The sequence below is a fragment of the Erpetoichthys calabaricus genome, chromosome 14 (genome assembly GCF_900747795.2).
Source record: "Erpetoichthys calabaricus chromosome 14, fErpCal1.3, whole genome shotgun sequence".
NCBI lineage: Eukaryota > Metazoa > Chordata > Cladistia > Polypteriformes > Polypteridae > Erpetoichthys > Erpetoichthys calabaricus.
This window is the reverse complement of record NC_041407.2, coordinates 29,244,592-29,271,829: the sequence shown is the minus strand read 5'-3', so window position 1 is coordinate 29,271,829 and position 27,238 is coordinate 29,244,592. Positions and strand designations below refer to the sequence as shown.

General features: G+C 37.5%; 1 protein-coding gene across 1 annotated transcript in view; it reads left to right on the top strand.

Moving 5' to 3' along the window:
- Positions 1-27,238, top strand: part of LOC114664845 (cAMP-dependent protein kinase type I-alpha regulatory subunit) — a 77,557-nt gene that overhangs the window by 14,323 nt on the left and 35,996 nt on the right. Inside the window, exons 2-3 of the mRNA XM_028819130.2 lie at positions 24,813-25,000; positions 26,866-27,039. Coding sequence (XP_028674963.1) covers positions 24,827-25,000; positions 26,866-27,039 — 348 coding nt within the window. The 5' untranslated portion in view covers positions 24,813-24,826. The remainder of the gene's footprint in view (positions 1-24,812; positions 25,001-26,865; positions 27,040-27,238) is intronic.

Sequence of the window (27,238 nt, the reverse complement as noted above, 5' to 3'; positions counted from 1 at the left end):
GAACGACTTCTGGTCCTTGCTTAGATGTATTGATGCTGAGGTAGCCATTAAGCCTGCAGTGTATATTATTTTACTATCATTCGTGCAATGTGCACATGTACAGTAGTCTCATAGCAGATCGTGCAATGTCAAGTAAGGGAAATTAAATCAAATATGCAATGCAACAGTTTTGGTTTTTTTTTTTTTTTTTGCTGCAGAAAAGGGAAAACTCACTGTTCTCACTTTCCATGACTAAACTACATGAGAATTCTGTCTATTATAATTTACTCCAATTTAAGGGCACTTAGATACACTGAGTTTGATGCTAGTAAGTGACATGCAGGCTGTGCATGCACAGCGATCCACCAATCACAATCATTCTTGACCATAGAGATTCACCAATCGAGATTTTTGAGGCTGGTTCTGATCACCGGTCTTTTTAATTGGAAATTGGCCAGTCTGAACCTGAGAAAATGTGTAATCCATATTACTAACCGAGAATGCTAAACCGGATGGACGCAGGGACATCCGGCCATGGGCCATGGCCGCAAAAAGACATACTGCGCAGGCGCCCCAAGAAATGAGGCGCCGCGAGAGGTGGACAAGACCACAGAAAAAAGGAGTGAGCACAGAAAAAAGGAGTCAAACGCAGGCGACGCACACAGCGCCGCACGAGCAAAACACCCCCCCACACACACACACACAAGCAACGGACGGGACACACACAAAGAGGACTATTCAACAAGCCCCTGGCACACAAAAAAAAAAGAGACCGCAAAACCCCCCCACACACACACACAAGCAACGGACGGGACACACACAAAGAGGAGGATTTAATCCCATTGCACACGAAACGGGACGCACACAAAGAGGAGGATTCAACAAGCCACAAGCACACAAAAAAAAACAAGCCGCGAGCACCACACAAAGCCCATTGGACACGAAACGGGACAGACTACGGACATAGCACACGAAACGTACACAAAAACGACGATTCAGACCCAGGACCACAGTAACATAAATAACAAATGACACACAAAGCCCCATTTCTAAATGAACCGTCCATATTAAACATACGTCATCTCAACACGTTCACAATATGCAGCATAGGTAGATCTCATTACAATGAGGCACTATTAACCGTTCAACCGCAGAAAAGGATCCATATTAACAGTGAGTGCGATCGTCCTTAGTACTTATCCATATTTCTCACGCTCAAGAACAAACAAGTCATGAATTCACGATCACAGGTACAAAACGATACCGCTCGGATAACGGGACCAAACACAATTCACACTATGCAGCATAGGTGGATCTCATTACAATAAGGCACTATTAACCGTTCAACCGCAGAAAAGGCTCCATATTAAGAGTGAGTGCAATACTCCTTATTACTTATCCATATTTCTAGAAGAAAAAATGTCTCGGCTCCAAAAACGCAAAGCTCAACTAAAGCTTCTAACTAACGATGTACCTAAAAGTAAAAACTTTATGAACTGCATTAGATCCTACAATAGTTCATTTGCTTTTGCATCTACCGGAGTAAATATCAGGCCACCAAAAGGCAATGGCCCATACTGCTTTCGCATATGTGCACAAATACTGCATCGCATTGGAACAGTGCACCCTGAAACAAATCAACAACGCAAATATGCACAAATCTACATCCTAGATCCATATGACGCAATCTATCAATCAAAGTGCTGCATCGCAACAGGCACGGATTCAAAACGAAACACCTCCCGTCTCAGACATACGTTAACGGCAAGGAAGGCTACAACGGGCTTTTCACACAGCACAGGCAAATCGATTACAGCTCCAAAACAACACGTCCCAAATACTACACATGCAACAACGCGCCTCTCAAACGGCACAAGCAAAACATACACCAGGAAAATTCATTCGGATTAATGAATGTCATTTGCAATCATTGTCATTCAGTTCACTTCCCTGAAGAAACAACTGGCAATACAAGTAATACATTTACACGTTGTTGTCAAAAGGGTCAAATTAGACTGCCTCCTTTACATTCATATCCTGAATATCTACAGAAGCTTCTAACTAACGATGTACCTGAAAGTGAAATCTTTATCAACTGCATTAGATCCTACAAATCGGTATCCACTATGAACATTAACGGTGGCACTGCACGTGACATCCGTCTTGCAAAAATGTTAATTATTGATGAATGTACAATGGCATCCAGTCACTTACTCAACACCATTCATAAACTTCTACAAACGTTTATGAATAATAATATTCGCTTTGGAGGAAAGGTACTTTTATTAGGAGGAGATTTTAGACAGTGCTTAGCTATTCTTACACATGCCATGCGCTCAGCAATTGTTCAGTGCACCTTAAAATACGCAGACAATTGGCATTGCTTTCAAAAGATACAGTTAGTAAAAAAGATACGATGTCCAGAACCAGATCATAACAATTGCTTATTACAACTGGGAGATGGTACACTCACCAATACAGATGGACTTCACCCACATATTATTACAATTCCTGAAGCCTTTATCTGCGACGACTTAGTTACAGACAGATTTGGAACAGCAATCTCATTAGACCAAATGCCCCTTTTAACACAACGCGCTATATTATGTCCAAAAAATATTAATGTGGAAAACATAAATACCCAAGTCATTCCATTACTTCCTGGAGAGACACAACTCTTTCTAAGCTCTGACAAACTTGACTCTGATCACAACAATAACCATCTTCATTGACATTACAAGTTCTGACCTGGAATTACCTTTTACACTTAAACGGCGTGTACAAAGAAGTTTTCAAATAAACCTTTACACTGTGCCACACACTTTATTGTTTGCTTTCTATTTGCATCATCTACACCTTCACACTATTCTATATCTCATTCATACATCACGCTCTTTGTCATTCCCAACACCAGGGGTTGGCGAGCGAAGCGAGCAGGGGGCGGAGCCCCCTAGTTTTATATAAAAGAAAAGATTATTTGCATCACACACAAAACACTTCATGATACGTATACAGAAATATCCGAAATATTAAGTAGCACCCCCATGGTTTTATAAAGAAACAGTCGTCTTTGAGCTTTGTTGTATCTGAAAAAGTATACACAGTCACGCCTCCTGTCATTCATTCATTTTTGATGCTGCTTTTTAATGCCTTATTTAGTATTGTACAGAAGCAGATTAAATGACACTTAACTGATAGACTGTGTCAGTCACAGTGTATATTCATATTAATGCCAAGTAGGTAAGAACTATGGAGTGTACTTGTAAATTAAGGATAGCAATTTAAGTCTTTCCATTATTAACTTTCCCACCAATATAAAAAGAACCTTAGAGGTTAAAGTACATTTTGTCACAAGATAAAACACTTGCTTTATGTGACGTTTTTAGAAATTAAAACATAATTTCTTTCAGTTTCTTTCAGACCATAAGACTGAGAAATCTGAGTTTACTTTTATTTGAAGATGGGTATACAATGAATTTTAGCTTGAAAGATGTAATTCCTCATTGTTTGCCTTGGAAGAAAAGATAGCATTGAGACTGGATTCCTGTATTTTTTTTATGTAAAATAAAGTGCAGTGTTATTGGCATGTATTTTTTCCCTGTTTGCCTCTAACTATAATGTTCAGAAAATCTTCTTTCAAGTGTAATTTAATATTTTTGTGTGTACTTTTTAAAATTATTTTGAGGGATGAAGATTAAATATATCTCTTAGTTGCCAGATACGTCAGGTACATCCACTCCCAGAAATAGAACAAAAATTAAAATACATTTTTGTAATCCATCTTGTACAGCACATTAAAATTAGTTCAGTGTGCTTTACAAAAAAATAAAATACCAACTACCTTAAAACAGCCTATTTCATAATGATCATTTATTGGATAGAATAATGAATGGTTAAATGCATTACCAGCATATAAACTGTCCAAGAATAAAAACACTAATGAAAAAGTGGAAAGACAATACTTTGGCTAAGGATGAAATACTAAAATGATCTCATCACTGTCTTTATTAGTGGAATTTTATGAACTAGAAACATGATGACTATCGTGCTTCTGGTGACAACAGATCTTATTGTGGTAGGAATCCAGTTGTGAACAAATGAGTCTCTGGTAATAAATCTCTGAGAAATCAGTAAAGCAGAAAAGGCAATATTGTAAACACTGAAAATTAGTGTTGGTCATCAGCAACATTAAATTTGTTATGCTGACAGTCTGTTTGCCTAAATGGTGGTGGATGGCCTGGAGACAGATTTTGCTTCCTGAACATGGGTGGGTGAATCTTCTGTATTTTGGCCTGCTATTGGCAAAGTTCATCTTTAGGTTTCCTTATAACATACCATTTATTGCATTCACCAGTCATAGGTATACATATACAGTATAGAACAACAGCTGCAATTGGAACATCAGTGGTGATCTAAAATTAGTGGCACTGCTACTAGGAATGCAGCTCAGATATACCAAGTATTGTTATTTCATTTGTGAATGGGGCAGCAATGCTAAAGAGCCTTGTTAAAAAGAACTGGCAATTCTATAAGTACTTGGGCAGAGAAGTGTAGCCCATAAACCACTTGTCAACTCGGCAAAGATATTCTTGGCTCCTCTGAAACTTGGACTAATTAAAAAAAAAAAAAAATGCAAAAGCAGTGAATGAGGAAGGTGAAGGATTTAGACATCTGAGATTGATGTTCCCATGAATAACTAATTAAATCATACACGTCATCAATGACGAGCAGTTCAAAGATCTGCTAGTGAGGCAGATCAGTTTGTTGTTCAGTTTCATCTGCAGTATCTTGCATATGTATTCAAGGGGGTACCCAAACATCCCTGGAATTGTTTAAAAAATTTTGTAACTTACAGCAGTTCAATTTTAATCACTGTCAAAATATTATCCTTGAGATGAAATACACATGCCCCAGCCCTCCTTCCATTCCTGGAAACCTTTCCTTTACTTGTCTTTTCTTACCATGTCTGGGGCTCACTGCAATGATTTTTTTTTCTCTTTCTCTACTGTAGATTTCCTCCTTAGCAGCAAATTGTCTTCCCTTCAGTCTCCATTTTAATTTCAGGAGCAAAAGGGAAATCACAAGAAGTAAGACCTGGCAAATTCAGGGGACACAAAGCAACAACTACATTATTTTTGATTGAAAACTGCTTCACTGACAAGCTGATATTTGCAAATATGTTGTCATGGCACGTATGCCACTGCTCTTGATATTTTTTTTCCTGATGTTTTCCAAAAGAAAATTCAACAATTCAGTGTAATGTTGCTGGTTAACAGTGTGTTCACAGAAAAACTCTTTATTAAAAATCTGAAAATTTTGAAAAATGTGATTATCATTGTCTTGTTGCTTGATATGACTGGACATTCTTTTTTCATCTTGGAGGAAAAAAAATGGCAAAGTCACATGTGCGATTGTAGAGTAAAATATTAGATATATGCACTCTATCAGCTGTGCACGGTACCAGTCGGCAGAGTGATTAATAAGACTGTAAACATACTATATTTAGTGTCATAGTCGATAACCACACCATACTACCATGGTATTGACCTATTCCAGATATTTGTGGGTACCCTCAGGTACATTGCAGTGAAGCAACAATGAATAAAACTATAACAACTATGATTATGTAGCCCTTCTACATCACTACTTCAAGAAATCAAGTTTTGTTCACCTAGGCCAAATGACCACCTTGCTCCTGCTGGGCATTCTACATTTGCATTATCTAAGTCCTTGTCTGACATGAAATCATTAACGTCTGATGATGACCTACAGTGGGTTGAAAAAGTATTCGACCCCCTAGACAAAGTTTAAATTTCTTGTCATAATTTTCTTTGAAAATGCATCTTTAGTTTCATACTGTTACATATAAATGAGGGCCTCTTGGGTAATAAATTTTCACTAAAAAATCCTGAAAATCAAATTATGCTGCAACGATAAAGAACATATCAGTGAAATCTGCTGTCAAATAAGTATTCGACCCCTAATAGCTTAGAGACTATATGATTGTTAATGCAATAAGGGTAATGAAAACAGGTATAAGCAATCAAGCTATTAATCCTTTAGCATTGTGACTGGTCTAGAAGTGATTATTTAGGCCAATTCTTAGGAACATACAACTAAGAAGTCAGTACAAGTGGCTTATTTGGTGAAACCTCAAAAACTGACAAAAATGAAAACAAGGGAACTTTCTAATGACTTGAGAACCACTGTGATTAAGAAATTTAAAGATGGCAGTTGTGCCAAGAAGATTGCCCAGATCCTTAGCCTCTGTGTGTCCACTGAGAATGCCATCGTAGCAAAGTGGAAGACAACTGGAAGCATAGTGAACCGGCCTAGGTCAGGCTGCCCTGTTAACATAACAAAGAAAATGTCAAGAAAACTAGTCAGAGAAGTAAGCGCAATCCTAAGGTGACTCTCAGTGACCTCCAAAGCTCAGTCTCTGCTGCTGGAGTAATGTGCACAAGACTACAATATTGAAGGATTTGCACAGAGAGGGGCTATATGGCAGAGTTGCCAGAAAAAAGCCACTACTAAAAAATTGTCGTCTGACAGCTCGATTAGAATTCGCTAATAGATATCTTGACAAGAGTCCTGCATTCTGGAGTCATGTACTTTGGTCTGATGAGACCAAAATTTGAACTTTTTGGCCTCCACACAAAGGTGTTTGTCTGGCGGATGGAAGGGACTGCCAATGATCTGGCAAATACCATACCTACCATCAAGCTTGGTGGGGGGATGATCATGCTTTGGGACTGCTTCTCTAGGGCAGGCACTGGGTCCCTTGTCCGTATTGAAGGAAGAATGGATGTTAAGAAGTATATCCAAATTTTGGAAGAAACCTTTAAATGTCAGCCGTGGAATTGGGACTCTGACAACGCTACCACTTTTTCAGCAGGACAATGACCCGAAACACTGTGTAAAAGTAACCAAAGCATGGTTTGACAAAAAGAAGATCCAGGTTTTGCAGTGGCCTAGCCAGAGTATGGATCTGAATCCAACTGAGAAATTTGTGGTATGATCTCAAAATTGCAGTTCACAAACAAAAGCCTTCAAACTTTGCCCAGTTGAAGCAGTTCTGCAAGGAAGAATGTGAAAAATTGCCTCCATCCAGATGTGCTAAGCTTGTAGATGGCTATCCAAAGCAATTGCAAGCAGTTATTGCCGCAAAGGGTGCTGCTACCAAGTATTGAGTGTGTATCATGTGAAGGGGTCAATTACTTTTTCAACAGCATTTTTCACAAAATGACTGCCAATTTGCATTTGTTTAGTTCACCAAACTCTAAATGTTTCAAAATATGTACACAGAGAAATAAATGTTCACTGTAAAACTCTGTATTTCTGATATTTATAGGTTGTGATGATGTAAGATAGTAATATGGTGGCTTTCCAGAGGGGTTGAATACTTTTCCAACTCACTATATTTTGTAAAATTGCTAGCAAGCCCTGGCAGTGTTTTCCCAACAAAGGCAAGCCAAAGAAATAAGAATAAATTCTTTTTATATGTTTAGAAGCTCATTTTTTGATTGGAAATCATGCTGCTACAGTGTGAACCAGCTGTAACATATTTATGTCTGTCTTTCGCAGTCCTGTAAAGTACATTACAATAATCTAGTTGACTAAAGCAAAAGCATGTTTCAACATCTTAAGGTCTTGCAATGACAGAAACAGACTAACTCATGCTATGTTTTGTAACTGGAAAACCACCGTCTTTATAACTTGGGAAGTGAGGAATTTAAAATTTAGTTTGGTTATCAATTATGACACCTAAATTCCTTTTTTATCTGTAAAATGTTTCCTAATTTGTTTCTAGTTCCCCAGACTCCCCAGTTCCTCTAGTCCCCACTATATACAATGAAAATAATTTTTCACCTGTTTCCATGTTAAATGTTAAGTGCAAAAAATAACTTTGTTCAGAATCACAGAGTGATGCAGAGATTAACAACATCTGGGTCATATGAATGACTAATATGTATTACAGTACACCTCCAAAGTTCGCGGGGGTTACGTTCCTAGAGCACCCGCGAATTGTGAAAAACCGCGACTTTTGTATGTGGTTAAAAAATGCCTTTTAAATGCCTACTTTTATAGTTTAAACCTTAAATACAGTATGCCCCCAAAGCACTTTAATTTTGTTGCAAACTCAGCTTAATACATTACCTAAAAACAGAATGTAAAGGTAAACCTCTCTACTGTGCAGTACTGTACTACTGTGTCTCCCATGGTGCTAGAATGTAAAATACCGATGTTACCTCAATACATACTGTAATACATGCAAGTGCGTTTTCTTTGGTATACGCTGTCGTTTGCTATTTTATGTAGAGTAAATACATAATTTCATTTAATTAAAATACAGTAAAATGTACAGGTACTCACCGATGATGAATGATATTGATGATGATGAAGTAGCTGTGCAGTACGATGCAGAGGATTTAAAACTCCTAGGGTGGCGCCTCTTCTTCAGGAGGAGTCGTATCTTTGAACGGGGTCTTCTTCTGGTGGGGTTTTGTGCTGGCTTTTCTTTATAGGTTTCAGGAACATTGTGATGGAAAGTTGCTACTTTGTCTCCTGTAGCTAACTGCTGGTACGATTTCCGTGCTTTCTCACGGATGATGTTACCGTCCACGGGGATGTTCTTCTTCCAGCAATCGGTGATCCACAATGCCAAGGCAGATTCCATCCTGATGATATTTTTATTCCTTACAGTTGTTACCTTTTTGGCACTATCACAGAAACTTACAGATACGGTACTCCAGATCGCTGCTTCGTTCTTCTTTATGTAGTGTGCAGTGCTTTCATTAATGCTATAGTGGCGTGCTACTGCAGCATAACTTTTTAGTTCCCGGAGCAAATCCAGTACTTCAACCTTCTCCTGCAGTGTTTTAAACTTCTTCTGGCGCTTAGGCTCAGTGCCAGAAGCCTTAGAAGGTGCAGGGCGATTCAGCGACATCTTGTGTGTTTTAAGAATAACAAAATGAATACAATAACATGGAAATGGAAAACATGAGGACACTCAGCTGGAGTCGCGTCACAGGGCAGCAATCAATCAGCAGCAAGGAGAAATGAATAACGCTCTTGAAATGGCTACTTTCACCATCCCAAACCGCTTTTCCCTCCGCAGTGGTAAACCCACTCACCTGGAGACGCATCACAGGGCAGCAATCAATCAGCAGCAAGGAGAAATGAATAACGCTCTTGGATTGGCTACTTTCACCATCCCAAACCGCGTTTCCTTCAGCGGTTGCTTCCTGTTCTCTCTACAGCACAGTATTGCCACGAAAAAAGCCATAAACAATTGCGGAGGATATTTGCGCTTTCCACTAACAATTAATAGTTAGGTTCTAAGGAAAAATCCACGAACGACTGAGTCCACGAACCCTGAACCGTGACTTTGCGGGGGTCTACTGTACTGTATCATCGCCATAGTTGTGAAAATTCTCATGTATTTTGGATAATTTACACAAGGACAGCATGTATAGCAAGTAATAATAGAATAAGGATTGATCCCTAAGGTTTACCTTAAACTGTGTTGTGTTTCTGATTGACACTTGTCTAAACTTACAAAGATTTTTTTCTCCAGATACATTGGATTATAAATTTGACAGTGCCAGAGAGGCAAAAACAACATTTTAGATGATGAATAAGAATATTTCTGCAGTGCTATAAAAAAAATGGATTTGACCTCTTCTTGATTTACTTATTATACACTTTTGATTAGAGTTTAGAAACCTTTTTGGTCACATAAGATGCAAGAGAATATGGTTCTTGGTTCAAATCCCATTCTAGCCAGTGGGGATCCTACTCTGCTGGGTGCCTGAGCAAGGCTCTTGACCTGAAAATTGCTCCACTAGTGCTGTTTGATGGCTGTGCTGTTATCCCCAAAGATCATGTGAAAAGACAGTTTGCTCTTGGGGATTAATAAAGTATATCAAATATACGTTAAGGTAGGTCTGCAAGGAAAACTGGGCTAAAATTCCTCCACAGTAGTATGAAAGACTAATGTAACATTAAGGAAAGCTTCTGGTTTCAGTCTCCAGAAGGTGGCACCACCAGTCTAGTGCAGGGGAGAAATTGTTGGATTACTTTTCTCACCCAGTAAATTTAGGGGGGGGGGGGGGGAGGTGTTTGTTCACTCAGTTTACATTTACCTTCTCTTTTATATGGTTATCGGTTGAAGATCTGAAAACATTAAGTGTTCAGAATTTTGTAGTAATAAAGAAAAAATTACGAAGTTGGAAATAATGTGATTACCCGAGCAAATTTATCTTGTCAACGCTTCCACCATTTTCCACATGTGGCTTCTGAAATCATGTGGAAAGATAACATATACACATGTGAACAAAGTACAACAGACATGAACAAAGTATAAGTCCTTAGCTGTGACCAGGATATGGGTTTATACACTGCATTCCAAATTATTATGCAAACGATATTTTCCTCTGATTTTCCTAAATAGTCGAAGCAAGTGGCAGTCAGCATAATTTTTGAGTCATCAACCATTAGAGTATGATTTGAATGTTACTGAACAAACCTCCTAATGATAACAGTATGTTTTTCAAAAATAAAAAACTTAAAATGCACTGTTCCAAATTATTACGCACAACAGAGTTTCAAAACATTTTATAGGTTGTAAAGAACTGAAAATTGTCATTTGTTGAATTTGCAGCATTAGGAGGTCATATTTACTGAAATCAAAAGCTATTTTAATCAAAACATCTTAATAGGTCAAGTTACATATTACCATAGGACCCCTTATTTGATAGCAGCTTCACAATTCTTGCATCCATTGAACTTGTGAGTTTTTGGAGAGTCTCTGCTTGAATTTCTTTGTAGGATGTCAGAATAGCCTCCCAGAGCTGCTGTTTGGATGTAAACTGCCTCCCACCCTCATAGATCTTTTGCTTGAGGATGCTCCAAAGGTTCTCAATAGGATTGAGGTCAGGGGAGGATGGGGGCCACACCATGAGTTTCTCTCCTTTTATGCCGATTAGCAGCCAATGATGCAGAGATATTCCTTACAGCATGAGATGGTGCATTGTCATGCATGAAGATGATTTTGTTACGGAAAGCACGGATCTTCTTTTTGTCCCATGGAAGAAAGTGGTCAGTCAGAAACTCCATACTTTTCAGAGGTCATTTTCACACCTTCAGGGACCCTAAAGGGGCTGACCAGCTCTCCCCACATGATTCCTGCCCAAAACATGACTCTGCCACCTCCTTGCTGACGTCGCAGCCTTGTTGGGACATGGTGGCCGTCCACCAACCATCCACCACTCCATCCATCTGGACCATCCAGGGTTGCACGGCACTTATCTGTAAACAAGACTGTTTGAAAATTAGTCTTAATGTAGTTCTGGGCCCACTGCAGCCGTTTCTGCTTGTGAGCATTAGTTAGGGGTGGCCGAATAGAAGGTTTATACATAACTGCAATCCTCTGGAGGATCCTGCTCCTTGATGTTCGCGGGACTCCAGAGGCACCAGCAGCTTCAAATACCTGTTTGCTGCTTTGTAATGGCATTTTAGCAGCTGCTGTCTTAATCCGATGTATTTGTCTGGCAGAAACCTTCCTCATTTTGCCTTTATCTGCACAAACCCGTGTGTGCTCGGAGTCAGCCACAAATCTTTTGACAGTATGATGATCACACTTTAAGTTTTCGTGAAATATCTAAGGTTTTCATACCTTGTCCAAGGCATTCAACCATTTCACGCTTTTCGGCAGCAGAGAGATCCCTTTTCTTTCCCATATTGCTTGAAAATGGTGGTCTGCTTAATAATGTGGAACATCCTTCTTTAGTAGTTTTTCCTTTAATTGGGCTCACCTGGCACACTATTTATCACACGATTTATCACGAGATTGATTTCAGTGATCAACAGAGCCCTGACACACAATACCATCCATGAGTTTAATTGAAAACAAAATATTTAATCTTTATAACACTTAAATACAATTTGCATAATAATTTGGAACACGGTGTATGGCCAAATAACTGGATTACTCATGAAGAAATCTGTGTGTTAAACTAGTTTCTCAGAGACCAATATCCCATTTAGTACTAAGTGTTTACGCAGCATTTTATAAACTGGTTTTCTGTTAATAAGCAGGTTATTAAAGTGCATGTAAATGCACTCGGTTTTCATTTAAAGTTCATCAGAAGTATGATTCATTCAGCTCAGACTACATCGTTATAGTTAAGTTTGTGTCTAAGGAATTTTACAGTCTATTATAAACTTGTTTTTTCTCTGATTATGCTCCTAATCATGCAACAAGAGGATTTGTCAAATTCTTTTTGAGTCTTTCTGGAACAACAGTATCAACATCAATCTAAAGCTTAGCATTTAAATATGTTAAACTTGTCATGTAAATTGCTTGTGGTACTGATAGCAGTACTGACTTGTAGTTAATTTAAAATGACAAAAAATTCAGCAGCTTTTCTTAATGATGCATTCTTCCTTCCACAGGCGTATGCATCGCGTCGTATGAAGTATAAACCAGACCATATATTGGTGTTTGAGCATTGCTCATAATAGCTTTTAATAAAACATTTTGCAATTAAATCATTTGTTAGAACAAATATTTTTAAAGTTAATGTTTGCCATTAAGCCGTGACCCTTACCAGGAAAAGTTGTTCATGAGATGAAATGAAGTTTTTCATTAGCATATGTACTAGTTTTCCAGAGTTGATAGGTACACACAGTTTTTATATACTGCCCATTTCATGTGTCATTATTATCGATTTGGCCTGCCTCCAAAAAGTTTACCCACCTCTGCGTTAGGTTAATAAGTATAGAAAAGGGTGAGTAATGGGATTGATTTAGTCCCCATTCCTATATGTGCTTTAGGCTCCCAAATCATTAAATCCTGTCCTGGATATAGTTAGAATGGGAAAGGGCTGCTTTACGATACTCAGCAAGAAATAGTCAAACTATAACAAGTTACGATATCATAATGAAATTTTGTGTTTTAAAACCAGCCTGACATGCGCTGCTGCTACTGCTGTACTCGCTTTTAAAACTTCACTGGTGTTGGGGCTAGCTACCCTTCTGTGGCTTACCTAACTTCTACCCCAGCCCTGTGCAATTCTTTTCCCATTTCCACTGGCTTGATTGCTATATGTTGATAGAAAACACATTTGCATTTCCATTTATGTTCAAATTTGCTAAAATGTCTGCAGTGACTTAATTCTATATTTTAAAATTTACTTTTTTTTTCTTTCAGAAATACGTAGTCTTGTTTTAAGTTATAATTAAGAAATTCAGGCACCAGAAAGAACTTTTATTTAATAAAAACACATGCTTGTTTTTGAAATGGTTTCTTAATTTTGTATTATAATTTGAAAAATACAGGCAATGTAATAGCACTAGCAGCAAACATTCTTTTTTAAGAAATGCAAGTTCAAAAACAAGCACCTTTATCAAGACTTCAGCAAATATACAAGGGTGAAAAATGTCATGGGTTGTGTAGCCCCACAAACACACACACAATTTTCTCCATTTCTGGGGGATATTTGAGGAATAAAGGTTGAGAAGTACTGATTTAGATGGATAATACGCAAAAAGGTGATGATGAGATATTCAAATGAAGTAAAAATACAGAACAGTAAACTGGCTAGAGAACTGGCTTCCATTTTGTTGAACCGAATAAAAGAAATTATATTCATGGGTTCCACTTTAGTAAGCATAAGCTTTGTAGCTGTACTGACCCAGGTATCAATCAAAGTTACAAAATTTAGTATTCTTTCACTGATTTAATAATTTTGATAAAATGCTGAAATATGGTATTAAATAGGCCATTTTCTTGGTCTTTGAAAAGCTGGTATACGAAAATATCCAGTATTATAGGATATGGTAATTTAAATTGTTTACTTTTATACCTTGTTTTGTCTGTTCTGTAACTGGTTATTAGAAGCTTTATATGGTAACAGTGGGTGACTGTACTGTGATGTTTCTTTACTTTTCATTAGGACCGTTTTAATAAAATGAAGAAATTCCAAAATATGTTTAATTTGCATGTAAATCTGAATACTTGAGCATTCTGCATAAATTGCATTAATTGGTAGTGCGAAGTAACCATAGCCAGATTTGAACCTTCAGAAATTAGTTACAAGTTTTGATACGAAAAAATGTAATGTGGCATCATCATGTCATAATGCATACAAAACGTAACACTACAGAATAAAAATTATTAATAAAGCAAAAGTAGCCTTGACCCTAATGCCATTCAGTTACATAGTTCATGATTAGTGATTATTATTATTATTATGGTATGCATTTTGTGCATTACAGTGTGGTTATTTAAATTCAGTCTCTAAAATAAAAACATTGTTAGTTTTAGGACATGTAGGCTATATTTCACTTAAATCCATGTGAAAATCCAAGTTCATCCAAAGCTAACTGAAGCCTCTACCCAAAGCTTGGAAGTCTCCTCCAGTCATTCAGCTGAACTAGTGTTACAATATTGACACCACTCTCAGTTGTGGTGGATGACAGTCTGTTCTCTCTGTCTATCCCTCTTACAAAACGTGTAACTGTTGCTTAAAAAGACTTTTTTTTTTTTCCTTCTCATTTTCATTGCAAGAACAATAAAAGTACACAGAATGAATGAAATCAAAGTAAAATGAAGAATATCTTTATATTTGAATGTAACGCAGAAATAGTGTATCTATCATCAAGTATTTTATGCCCTGTAATTCAGAACAAATTCAGCATATTATTCATGTCAGACATTATGTAAGAGTTAGGCTATATACATTGCTATAAAATATTAAAGTGCAAAGAGTCAATAAAGACAAAAATATAATTTTTCACACATTATAGAAACTAGGGGGCTTCGCTCGCCAACCCCTGTGTTTGGTTTTCTAGATACACACTATTAAGATTTTTTTTTTCTTTGAATTGTTGCTATTTCATTAGTTTCACTTTTATTTCAGAACTTCTGTAAAAACAATATTTGTAATCTTGCCAGTCCCAATATGCTGAATCGTTTTAATGAGGTCAGGACAGGTTTCTCTGTCGCGCTGCCCTTCGATCTCATTAAACCCTGTACAGCCACTGTCCTTTTTGCTACAGCCCTGGGACAATCTCTTGGCACCAAGTCTCATATTTACGGTCCCCGCAAGATGTACCGTGGCAAGTGTCATTGTTCTCGCAGGTCTTTTAAATGTCTTTCGAGATTATCACGTATCGTAGCCTTGCATTTGCTTTCCATTCCACGATTTCCTTTTATATATAGACAGACAATGTAGACAGAATGAATGAGAGGGGAAAAACATTGACTTTAACTTTTTCAGTTTTAATTCAATCTATGACAAACTTATTTCCCAGTACAGTATATGCAGTATACATCCACTTCTTTGTAGCACTGTCACCACTGTTAGATTACAACAGGGTTTTTTTTTTCAAGTTTAGTCCTGGCATGCCTTTTTGACTCCAGTAACATAATTACTTGACATTATGTTTCAAGTAATGTCTTCTTTTAAGTGGACTCCTGTTAATTATGAAGGTTATCGTTTGTCAGTTTCTGTTTTCTTCTGCTACTACAGAAATTACAAGGTGCTTTGATTACTGGATAAGGCAAGCATCTACTGTGTGTGCTTTAGGCAGAGATCTTTATATCTTGCTGTCTTAAGCATTTTGTTCTTTGTTAATGTTCGGCTTTTGCAGCCATTATTTGCTAGTAAGTACATAAGTGGATTACACTGAAGTTGCTGTTGCCCGTTAGTATTAATTGCATCCATGTTTAGAAAAAATGTGATTTAAAATGTCAAAACAAAGTTAATCATTTAAAGCTATGACAAGTAATTCTTAATTTCTTCAAATTTAAATCTCACACTGATACCCGTTCTGAATGCCAAATAAGAAAAAAGTCACCCAATTAAATGAGATCTATTAAAGGTAAAATTATTCACTGTTTGAGAAATTGGGTGGAGCAAAACCTTGGGGTCCATGTCTGGATTTGTCAATTTGTTGATTAGAACATGATAGGATCTTGACTAAACATATATTAATGTAATTATGCACAGCAACCACACTTGTCATGTGCCCAAGGGCGCAACAGAGGATGATGACTCATCAAGCAAAGTACTTTACCAACCCTGCATGACTGGCACAGCCACAGAGCATTGTATTCTTTGCATACAGAAATAAAATGAAATATGCATGAAAATTGCAAGTAGATAAAAGATGCATTAACTTAAAAACAACTTGCATATAACCTGTGTTTTTAGATTGCAGCTGTCACCAAGACAACAGTGTGGTGTTTTGTATATTTTATTTAAATATCTTAGCTGTTGTAACAGTAACTTCTTTTAAGTACCCCCTTATTCATTTGCTTTGCTGGCACAGTTATTTTCTCTTTTGACTTGGCCATGGGTATATTGTTGTTTGGTACTGTGCACGGTTGCTACTATGGGAACAATTTTATTTCTGACTTTTAACATTTTTTTGTCATTTTTTTTTTTTTTTTAAACCTAACACACAGTTTCAAGCATCCATTTATTGACCAAAGATAAAACCCTTTATTTTTTGCTTCAGGTACTAAGGAAAGGTATTTTGGACTATTTGACTTACTTTTTTGGAGTACATTGTGTAGTTTGACAATCTCATTCATGTGCATCTTTTGTCTTGCCCTGCAATTTCTGTAAGCAGTTCCTCACAAATCACAATACAGTGCTGGTAAAAAGATGCTTTCAACTCATTACTGCATGGCAAAAGCATTTCTTGGTTTGTTACTGTTGTTGACATTTTCTGTGCCCAACCTCAGGTTATTTCCCAAAGTCTTAATTTATATCTGGAAGGTTGAAAAAAGTGAGTACTTCATATGTTGATAGACTAAAAGAAAAACAGTTGTGACAGATAGGGGGCGCTATCGCTCCCTTGACCCCTCAGACTATATGCCAGACACCAGGTAAAAGTCCAATAGTTGACTTTATTATTAATAAACTAGGGGGCTTCGCTCGCCAACCCCTTTGTTTGCTTAATCCATCCATCCATCATCCAACCTGCTATATCCTATATCCTAATTGCACCACCGTGCTGCTGTGTGGTTAATCGGATATACAATTTTAAAAGCTTTTTTTCTTTGGAATTGTTTCAATTTCATTAGTTGCACTTTTTACTTTTAAAGGTTTTTTTAAAAACAATATATGGAATTACCTTTTCTTCAAGATCATATTGAATTTTGAATCCGTTTTTGGAAATACATTGTGACAACGCAACATATAATCGCCAGTGAGTGAATATTGTTTCTGTTTCTCTAATAAATAATCCGACATTTTCTAATGGTTGTCCCTTTGATTTAATTGTCGTAGCAAAAGCTATTCTCATGGTAAACTGTAAATATTTTAATACGAATGGCATATCACGATCTCCTTTGGTGTCTAATGTTATTCGCGGAATATATATATCACCTTACTTGTCGCCTGTTAATATTTGCATCGCTTCTCCGTCATCATAAATATACACCTGACCAAATTGTGTGTTCTTTGAAATTAAACTTGTTGTTGCTTTAACTGTTGTGGGACGACTTTGCTTTGTCCTGCTATTTTTTCAATTACACCTGGCTCTGATGATCAATCACCTTTTGTTTGCGCTAATGAGATCTTTACTATCTTTTTTTTTTTTTTTTTTTTTTTTTTTTTTGATACTGTAGCGACGACGTAATAAAGTGTCACAAAAGTTTTACTTGAACAATCGCCGACTTCGTAACCCAAACACAACTGTCTAGCACCCTCTCCGACCTCGCCTCCCCCTTACTGAATCAATCAGTACCCCGCTATCAGTCTTCCATGCTGTACTCCGCCCCCATCAATCGGACCTATCAGTCACTTAAAACAAAAAAGGCTTCAACCTGCTGGCGAGCTGCCTGTTCTGCTTGTCGCATGTCGTTGTTTTAAGAGCCGGGAGCACATTGTGCATGTCTGCCAAAAGCAATCCAACAACTGCTTAGTTAGAGGTCTGTGGACTTGTTTTAAATGATGGCTCACTGACTTATCTCGCATGACGTTGTAAAAACAATAATTGTCCTTTATTTCCGGCCCGGGCGTGTTTAAATCTCTTTCTTGCAGGACATATAACGCTGCTCCCGTTTATGAAGTTCTAATCTTTTAATTCTGAGCCCTATTGGACGTGCTTTGTTTTCAATTCCACTTGTTCTGGGCTGATTATCACTTTCCTTATTTTCTAAATTTGCACCTAGATTATTGTTTTTCTTTTTAGCATTTTTTTTCTCTCCACCATATTTGGGTGCCTTTTCTCCGCGCTTTTCTTTCGTCTTCGTTTAGTCGTCAACGTTTCATTTCTACCCTATTCATTTCATTTCTACCCTATTGACCTTATACACTTTATATGCACTTAGCCATGGAGCTGTGTGTGCTGCCTGACTGCCTTTACACTACTGATTTTTTTTTTCTGCCCATGGTCTTATCTTGTAAGTAGGGCGTGTCTTGCACCGTGGCAAGTGTCTTTGGTCTTGCGGGTCTTTAAAATTGTCTTCCGAGAGGATCACATATTGTAGCCTTGCATTTGCTTTCCATTTCAGGATTTTCTTTTATATAAAGAGAGACACCCTCCTCTCCACAATACTCATAAACAATACACAATCCTCCACTCTCCCAGACGCGTTGCCACCCTTCCACCCAGCTCAGTTCAACTCTGGGATCTCCCACAGTCCTTTATATAGTCCGTGACCCGGAAGTGCTCCTGAACCCCTGTCCATGTGACTTCTTAGCACTTCCGGGTCAGATCCAAAAGTCTTCTTTTCATCCCGGACGTACGTCTGTCTTTTTGTTCATATGATTATGACGCACTTCCGGGTTGTATGCGAAAGTCTTGCTGCTCCTCCCTGCAGTGCCTTCTAGGGGCCCCTGTGTTATCCAGCAGGGTTGTGGATGAAAACTCCAATGTCCATAATTCCCTGCTGGCATTCGGGGCACCTCCATGCTGCAGGGAGGGCTCCATCTGGCGGCCTGGGGGTATTGGCTGGGATGAAAGGCCGGCCATATCCCACACAGTAAAATAAACATAGATAGGGCTTTTTCCGTTGTGGCTCCAAGGCTCTGGAATTCACTGCCGATCCACGTTAGACAGGCCTCCTCACTGCCCATTTTTAAGTCTGCTCTTAAGACTTACCTTTTTGGTTTGGCGTTTGATCCTGTGTGAGCAGTTGATTTTACTCTGTTTAGTTGTGTTTACTATGTTTTAATTAGTTTCATTTATTGTATTTTATTTACTTATTTATTTTTTTGTTTTTGTTTAAAATTTATTTTAGCCTATGTTCAGCACTTTGGTCAGCGGCTGTTGTATGTAAAGTGCTTTATAAATAAAGTTGACTTGACTTGACTACTTTGAATAGTTGATAATGACATCATTAAACATACAAAGGTTTCCCGAGAATATGAGAGCCATACCAACAATGGGTAGTTGTCACAGGGAGCTGCTAAGCTTCAATGCAAGTTTCAAAATGTTGGCTTTTACATGAAATATGAATCATCTATTAAGGCTATCTGTAATAAATAAAGTTGATTGTTAACATGCTGAAAGGCAAATGGGGAAACTGGTTTTAGCACAGATCCTCTCACCCTTTCTGTGACACAGCACACAGGCAAATGTCATATGTCTTTGGAAAACAAATTTACTATTTTGTAAAAAGTGAAACCTTTCGATATCATAGTGATCTTACTGAAATAAATTAAGCCAGCATAAGTTTAGTCTATATAGTGCAATCCGTTGCCAGGGAATAAAGACTAATTTGTTGAAAGGATTTCTCTGCAATGACACAGCACATAGACTAATGTAGGAATCTTTGGTAAGAATTGAAGAATTTGATACAGTAAGCCTATTTTTAATAAAAATGAAATTTATATAAAGGTTTCTTGAACATGGCACTTTTGTTAGCACCAAATTCTCATTCAGAAAGGTTTGAAGTCTTTGTACATGAGTCAACATCAGTATTTTTTTTAATAACTTGAAGAGTGGCTAAATTTTAAATAATGTTAACTTTATTATGCAGCAAGCAGGCCAATATTAGCTATTGATTCTCATCCAGAATTATCTTAGAACTGCTCTTAATGTACTGTTACTATTTATTAATCTAATTGTGTAAAATCTGTAAACATCAGGGGCCTCATGTATAACGCCGTGCGTAGAACTCACACTATAACATGGCAAAAGCAGGACTGTGCATACGCACAGAAAAATCCAGATGCAGGAATCTGTACGTGCGCAAACTTCCACGTTCTTCTGCTACATAAATCCCGATCAGCGTGAAAAGTAACGCACGTGCACGCGCCTGCTGTCCCGCCCCAACTCCTCCCAGAATTAAGCCTCTTTAAATATGCAAATCAATATAAATAGCCCTTAAACTCAGCCTTCTGTGAAAAAACAATGGAAAAAGCATGGGGGGAAAATATAAGAATTTCAGTGAATACTAAGTGGAGGCAAAGAAAAACGTACTATTTGTTGGTTTAAACAGTGGTATAAACAAGAAATGGAAGTTGATCAAGTGACATAGCATGTCGGAGAAACTCGAAAGCTCAAGTTCACAAAGTCGCACAGTGCCCGAAATAAAAAAAGTTGTCAGATATCAAAGTCGCCGTGAAAAGCCGAGTCATAGCCCACCGTCTGAGTGTCATATGAAAGCTTATTAGGGTACAGAGAAAAAAAAATAGGCACAAAGTGGGGAAAAAGCACGAAATGTCAATTTTAATCTCGAAATTTCCACTTTAATCACGTAGTTTATTTGTCATTAAAGTAGAACATCATAAACTTCATCTTAAAATCATTTAATTTACTAGTTTCTCAAATACCATTGTAACTAAAGTAGCACGTTAAATGCTTTGTTTTGTATTTGATCTTCTTTGTGCTCTATGTGTATGAATCACCGGCTTTCTCTTCCTCCAACCGGACACAAAATCCATTACATTCGTAATATTACAGCTCTCTGAATAGTTTAAATACTGAGATGTATACGTGATATAATTTTCATGATGATAGGAGTTAAAGCATGTTATTAAACATGGGAACACGGTGGCGCAGTGATTGTGCGTGACCTTCAATGAAATAATTTATTACAGCAGTACTGTCTCTTTCAAACGTACTTACCCCCAATTCCTGTCCTTACTTTTCTTTCTCCAAATACACAATCAGCTCTGTAATAGACGTTAAGCCATCTGTAAGCTTAGAACGCCGATTCTTCAAAACTTTTAATAAACGTTGAAATATCTTCGTAGTACATGTTTAACTATTCTATCCTTTACACCAGTGTGGTGGTATGGGTCCATAGCTCTCCCAGCAAAGGCCAGTTTGTTTAAAATATGTAATCACTGCGCTTGCACCTTAGCGATTGGGTGTGGTAGCTGTAGCAAGCCGCAGGGCGTTTCTCAACCGATGGGAGCGTGGAGCCGAACCTGCATCGTCAGTCAGTCCCAGTGAAGCATACAGTGCGAGGCAGGAACAATCCATGAACGGAGCGCCAGATCCTTTCTACCGTAGTGACACAGTGTCCTTTAATTATTAACAATATAGATTATTTAAATGAAGTTAAAGTTTTATCTGTATAATATAATAAACATATTTTGCTGCATTTCATCTTAAAAATGATATCGTCATCATATGTAAATACGCGCTTTATAAAGTGGCTCAGGTTGTACAATATTATAACTGTATCGCAAGTTTACAGTGAGGTAATTGTACTTATAAGTCCAAACAGTTCTACAAGGAGCACTTGATGGACTGATTGATTGCATTTAGAGCTCTTGGGATGAAACTCTTTCTGAACCGCGAGGTCCGTACAAGAAAGTTTTTGAAGCGTTTACTGTGTGAGAAGCAGTTCCAATAGGAAGCATGGCTGAGGCAGCATGTGCTTGATGCTGTATACCGATAATTCTCTTACCCATCAGCTGCTCCGAGTGGTGCAGTGAGAGTAATATGGAAAAAGATGATCCGCTGCGGCAATCCCTAACGGGAGCAGCTGAAAGCAGAAGAAGAGGGTGCAGTGAGAGTAACAACACTAAAGCAGTTATGGTATTTGGAATAGTTTGACCATTCCGTGGACCATTATATTGTTACTGGTTAATTACAATCAGATGCATTAAACTAATAAGCAATATACGGTTAATTTCAGTGTATTTATGAAGCCACGTCAGGGATGTGGATCTGAAAAAGAAAGGGAAACCACACTGGAACAGTAGCACTGTTTTGACGCTGGGTACCGCCAGTCTGCAAAACCGAGCGGTTTTATACATCGTGATTTGAGCATGAAAACATTAGAACGCAACATTTCTGTGCGTATGCACCGTTTATACATGAGGCCCCAGGACTCTGTAAAATTAAGTTTGCAGAGGGTTTGAAAGACAGTTTCTCAACTCATGTGAAAAGTTAAGTAATTCCAGGTTTACAACAACAACAACATTTATTTATATAGCACATTTTCATACAAACAATGTAGCTCAAAGTGCTTTACATGACGAAGAAAGAGAAAAAAAGACAAAATAAATAATTAAAATTAGGGAACATTAATTAACATAGAATAAAAGTAAGGTCCGATGGCAAGGGAGGACAGGGAAAAAAAAAAAAAAACTCCAGACGGCTGGAGAAAAACAAAAAACAATCTGCAGGGGTTCCAGGCCACGAGACCGCCCAGCCCTATCTAAGCGTTCTACTCAACATAAATGACCTCAATCAGTCCTCATTGTATTCAGGGTTCTCATGGAAGAATTTGATGAGGATGGTCATGTGTACTTCTGGCCTTTAATCCATCAATGTAAGGACATCACGGTACTTTGATTAGGTGGTGGTGGCGCAGGTCGCCACCACAGTAAACCGGAAAAAGAACAGAAGAGAAAGTAAGGGTTAGTACGGATTTTGGAGCCACCTTGAATCTTCTTCTTCTTCTTTCGGCTGCTCCCGTTAGGGATTGCCACAGCGGATCTCATCTTCTTCCATATCTTTCTGTCCTCTGCATCTTCTTCTGTTACACCCATCACCTGCATGTCCTCTCTCCTCACATCTCCTCCTGCCTCCAGACACGTCTCCCCCCTCTTCTTCGGCCAACAGTAGCCCAATTTCCGCCAGCACCCTGTTGGCTAACATTACTGGTGGCGGTCGTTGTTAACCCAGGGCTCAACCGATCCAGTATGGAAATTTGTATTGTTGTCCGCATATTGATTTGACAAACTTTTACACTGGATGCCCTTCCTGACGTAACGCTCCCTATTTATCTGGGATTGGGACTGGCACAAAGAAACGCACTGGTTTGTGCATCCCCTGTGGCTGGGTTTTGGAGCCACCATGAATAATAATGATAATTATTTGAATATACAGAGCATCAGAATTTAGCTTTAGCTTTGCTTCACATTAATTTCAGTGTGCAATTGCAGGTGTTGCACCTATTAAAAAAAAAAAAAAAAAAATCCTGCAATTATGCTTTCTTTCAAGGCAAAAAGGCTTTTGTTATTTCCACATTTATCCCTTTCTGAATTAGTTTAGTTTAGAAATAAAAAATACATGAGTTGTTCCTTCTTTGAGAGTTAGGTGATGTGAATCTGTGACTCATCACTTGTGAGTTGTTGGTTTTCCAATTGGAGTACATGCAGGTCATATGACTTGCTTATGGTCAGTGTCAGTAGCAGGATTTGAACCCACAGCCTCAAGGTTTGAAGTCCAAAGCCTTAACCACTACACCACACTGCCTGCAACACTACACTTCCATTGGCTGGTGTTTATATGGCTCAGCTTTTAATACTTTGAAGCACAAAGCAGACCACTCTGATACAATCTTAAATGTATTACCAGAAGCATATAATTACCAAGACAGACAGATAGATAGCATACTTTACTGGGTGCTGCATTTTTGTCATTTGCTGGGCATTGAAGCCAAAGTGATGTTCATTAATGTAACAACTAATGAATGCAGTGGAAGCACATTCAACACAATTAGCATGGGAAGTATCTATCTTGTTGCTCATTCTTGTTGAGTTAGTGAACGGATGAGTCTTTTCATGCTATCATTTTTTCTTGCTTCCAAGACTTTGATTTTCTTGTATTGGGCCTCAGTGTACGAGGGTAAGATTAACCAAATATGCCATGCTTCTAAAAGTGATGGTGCCTGATAATGTACTGTTTTATGATATAATACAAGGTGTTTCATTGCATAGTGTAGAACAGTGTGTCTTTGTGCCTGAGGTTGTCCACCTAATTAGCAGATCTCTGAAATTTAATTTCCTTAAACTGTTTACTTGTACTGTCTCCCTGGTGCTCGTCTTATAGGTTCTTTAATGGCACTCACATTATTATTTTTTTTCCTTATTCTGCAGCATGCTTTGCAAAACACAAGAGGTTATGGTGTTTAATATAAAATGAGTCGGTAGTTAGTTGCTTCCAAGAATGCCCTTCATACTTTCTAAAGTAGTTGTTTTGATTCTTGAAAGATTGTTTTAAACAATACAACTAGATCTTCCAGTGAAGGAAAATTACTCAATGGGTCAACAGTGTTCAACAGGTTAGATTGAACACTGAACACTGAGCATGGAGTTCCATAGAGCACAACACCAAAGAGGACTTTTAAGTTGTAAGAAGACAAAGTGGGGAGAAAAATATGCTCTGGGTGGTATATTGAATGGACAACTGTCTGAAAATTAATATTGCTTCTGTGTTTAAATTTCACATTACACTGTACACCAGTAATTTACAGTGGGAATTCTCTTGAAGGATAAAAAGAAATCCTCAAGAAATGTCAAGTTGCCACAAAAATAATAACATGTATAATTGATGAATATAAATAAATGTCATTTTATGTTTTTTTTTTTGTTTTTTTTTTGTTTTTGTTTTTTTTAACCATGTAGATTGTAAGGTGAAAATGGCATCAGGTAGTTCTAGCAGCGACGAGGAAAGAAGTTTGCGGGAGTGTGAGCAGTATGTACAGAAACACAACATTCAGCAACTTCTGAAGGACTGCATTGTTCAGCTGTGTACAGCCCGACCAGAAAGGCCAATGGCATTTCTTAGAGAGTATTTTGAAAGACTGGAAAAGGTAAAGTGCTGTCTGACTAGTTTTTTGGCACATTCTTAAGAATTTAATATTCTCTTAAAGTATTTTTTTCTGTTTTATTATTGCTTTTGAAAATCCCTTTGAAATGTTTCAACTGTAATATTCTTCTTTTCTACACCTATTGTATTCACTATTGAACAACGCTGTACTACTGTGAATACAGTATGCCTTCAGTAAGTTTAATAGTGAAAATAAGTTATTGAAACATTTTTAAGGGAATGCAACTTAACTTATTTTAAAGTAGAGTCTTAATACCTAACTACCATTTTATGACCTGCTTACCCAGTTTAAGGTCATGAGAATCTTTTTTTTTTTTATGATCCTGGTAAGTTATCTACCAATTAGAAATACTGATGAAAAAATGCCAAAAAACAGAGATGCATTGTGAAATATAGTATACAATGTATGACTGCTTATTTTACTGTAGGAGATTTACTTTAGGGTAATTATTAACTGCCGATTTTTCACGCATTACATTTTTGATACATTTTAGCCCATTAGTATTGTAATTACCAAGAAAATAATGATGTTATCAATTAAGAGATTAGTGTAAATATGGGCTGATTTTGATTTTGGAATATTTGGAATGTTCTAGCTTGAGCTGGAGCTTTTCACTTACTATTTCTGACTACTTTCCTAGCATCGACTACCTGCACACTTGTTATTGTTTAATGAGTGGCTGTATACTTCATAGTTGTGTTATATTTTACTACTTGGTAAAATATCTGTAGCAGACATAATGAAAGCAATTTATCTGTTTTTCTTTTCATGGTGCGCAGGTGAAGTAAATCAGAAACTTCCTCTAAATATAATGCCATCACAATTCATTAAGCTCATGTGCAATAGGCCAGTTAGGTCCTTAAGCATTTATGATGATAACAGTCTCTGCAGTAAACCAACACAAACACACTAGTCATTTACAAAATCCTACAAAGGGAAAGTAGACTGGTACCTGGGAACCCTGTGCGTGCCTCACACAGCCAGCAAGTAGCTACGAGTTGCTCACAGTTCTCTGGACACAATGTTTAGCTAGTCAAGGCAAAGAGAAATTCCCATTTATGTCCTGCTTGTGATTATTCGTGTTTATCTTACAAAAGGCTCACTTTTTCTACTGTAGTTGCATTATATGTGTAGAGGCTTCACTTCATCATTTTTACATGTTAGAACAAGTAACTAGGAGAATTTCCTCAATTCTTATTTTGTTGAAAGCTGAAAAGCCATATATACACCCCTTAATGCTGCCACTCTCTATCCTCCTGTATTTTTTATGCAGGATCTGTGAATGTGTTATTCTCCTGTCATGCATACTTACTCTTTTTATTTCCACCTATTTCCATTTTGGGTAAACATTCACAATTCCATAGCTCAAGAAAGAATTAGACATCATTTGTAGTATATTCACTGATGTTCTTGCAGATAAAATTAAGAAAAATTCTATAGATGTGTTCATTTCAAAAGGTGCATCATTGAGAAGAACCTGTACTGAACAGCAGGAATATATGTACCTTTGGTCACGGCAAGGACATGAATAATGGAATTTGTTGCTGTTTCAACATGAAAAGAATGAACTACTCCAAAAATGAAATGTGTATTAAACCTATATTTATGTAAACCACTGTGTAATGTTATTTTAGTTGTTATAGTACTTTATTTATAGTACTTTTAACGATTAAAAAAAATATATATATTATATTTTAGCCTAGGTCAGATTGTGGATGCAAATAATGCTAGAGGACTTATTAATTCATAATTAGTTACACATTACCTGTTAATTCTGAATAATTTATCTTTTAGTTCAGTGAGTTGCTTTCAATACTGTTTTCGCTTTAATGTGTGTGTTTTACCAGGAGGAGGCCAAACAGATAATAAATCAACAAAAATCAAGCTTTCGCTCAGATTCTCGGGAAGATGAAATCTCCCCACCTCCACCAATGAATCCGGTTGTAAAGGGGCGTCGGCGACGTGGAGCCATTAGTGCTGAGGTATATACTGAAGAGGATGCTGCATCCTATGTTAGAAAAGTAAGTCTCTTTTTGGTACCTATGTGAAGAATTCTCTTTTTTTTTATTTCACAATAGTACAAGTATTTTTATTTAATTAGAAGTTATCCTATAGATTGTGTTTTCTTGCTTTAAATAATGTCATTTACAATGCAGTGATTAGTGGTTGAACATATCAGTTTACTACTATTTAGGCGCTGGGCTGATAATTTATTTCTTA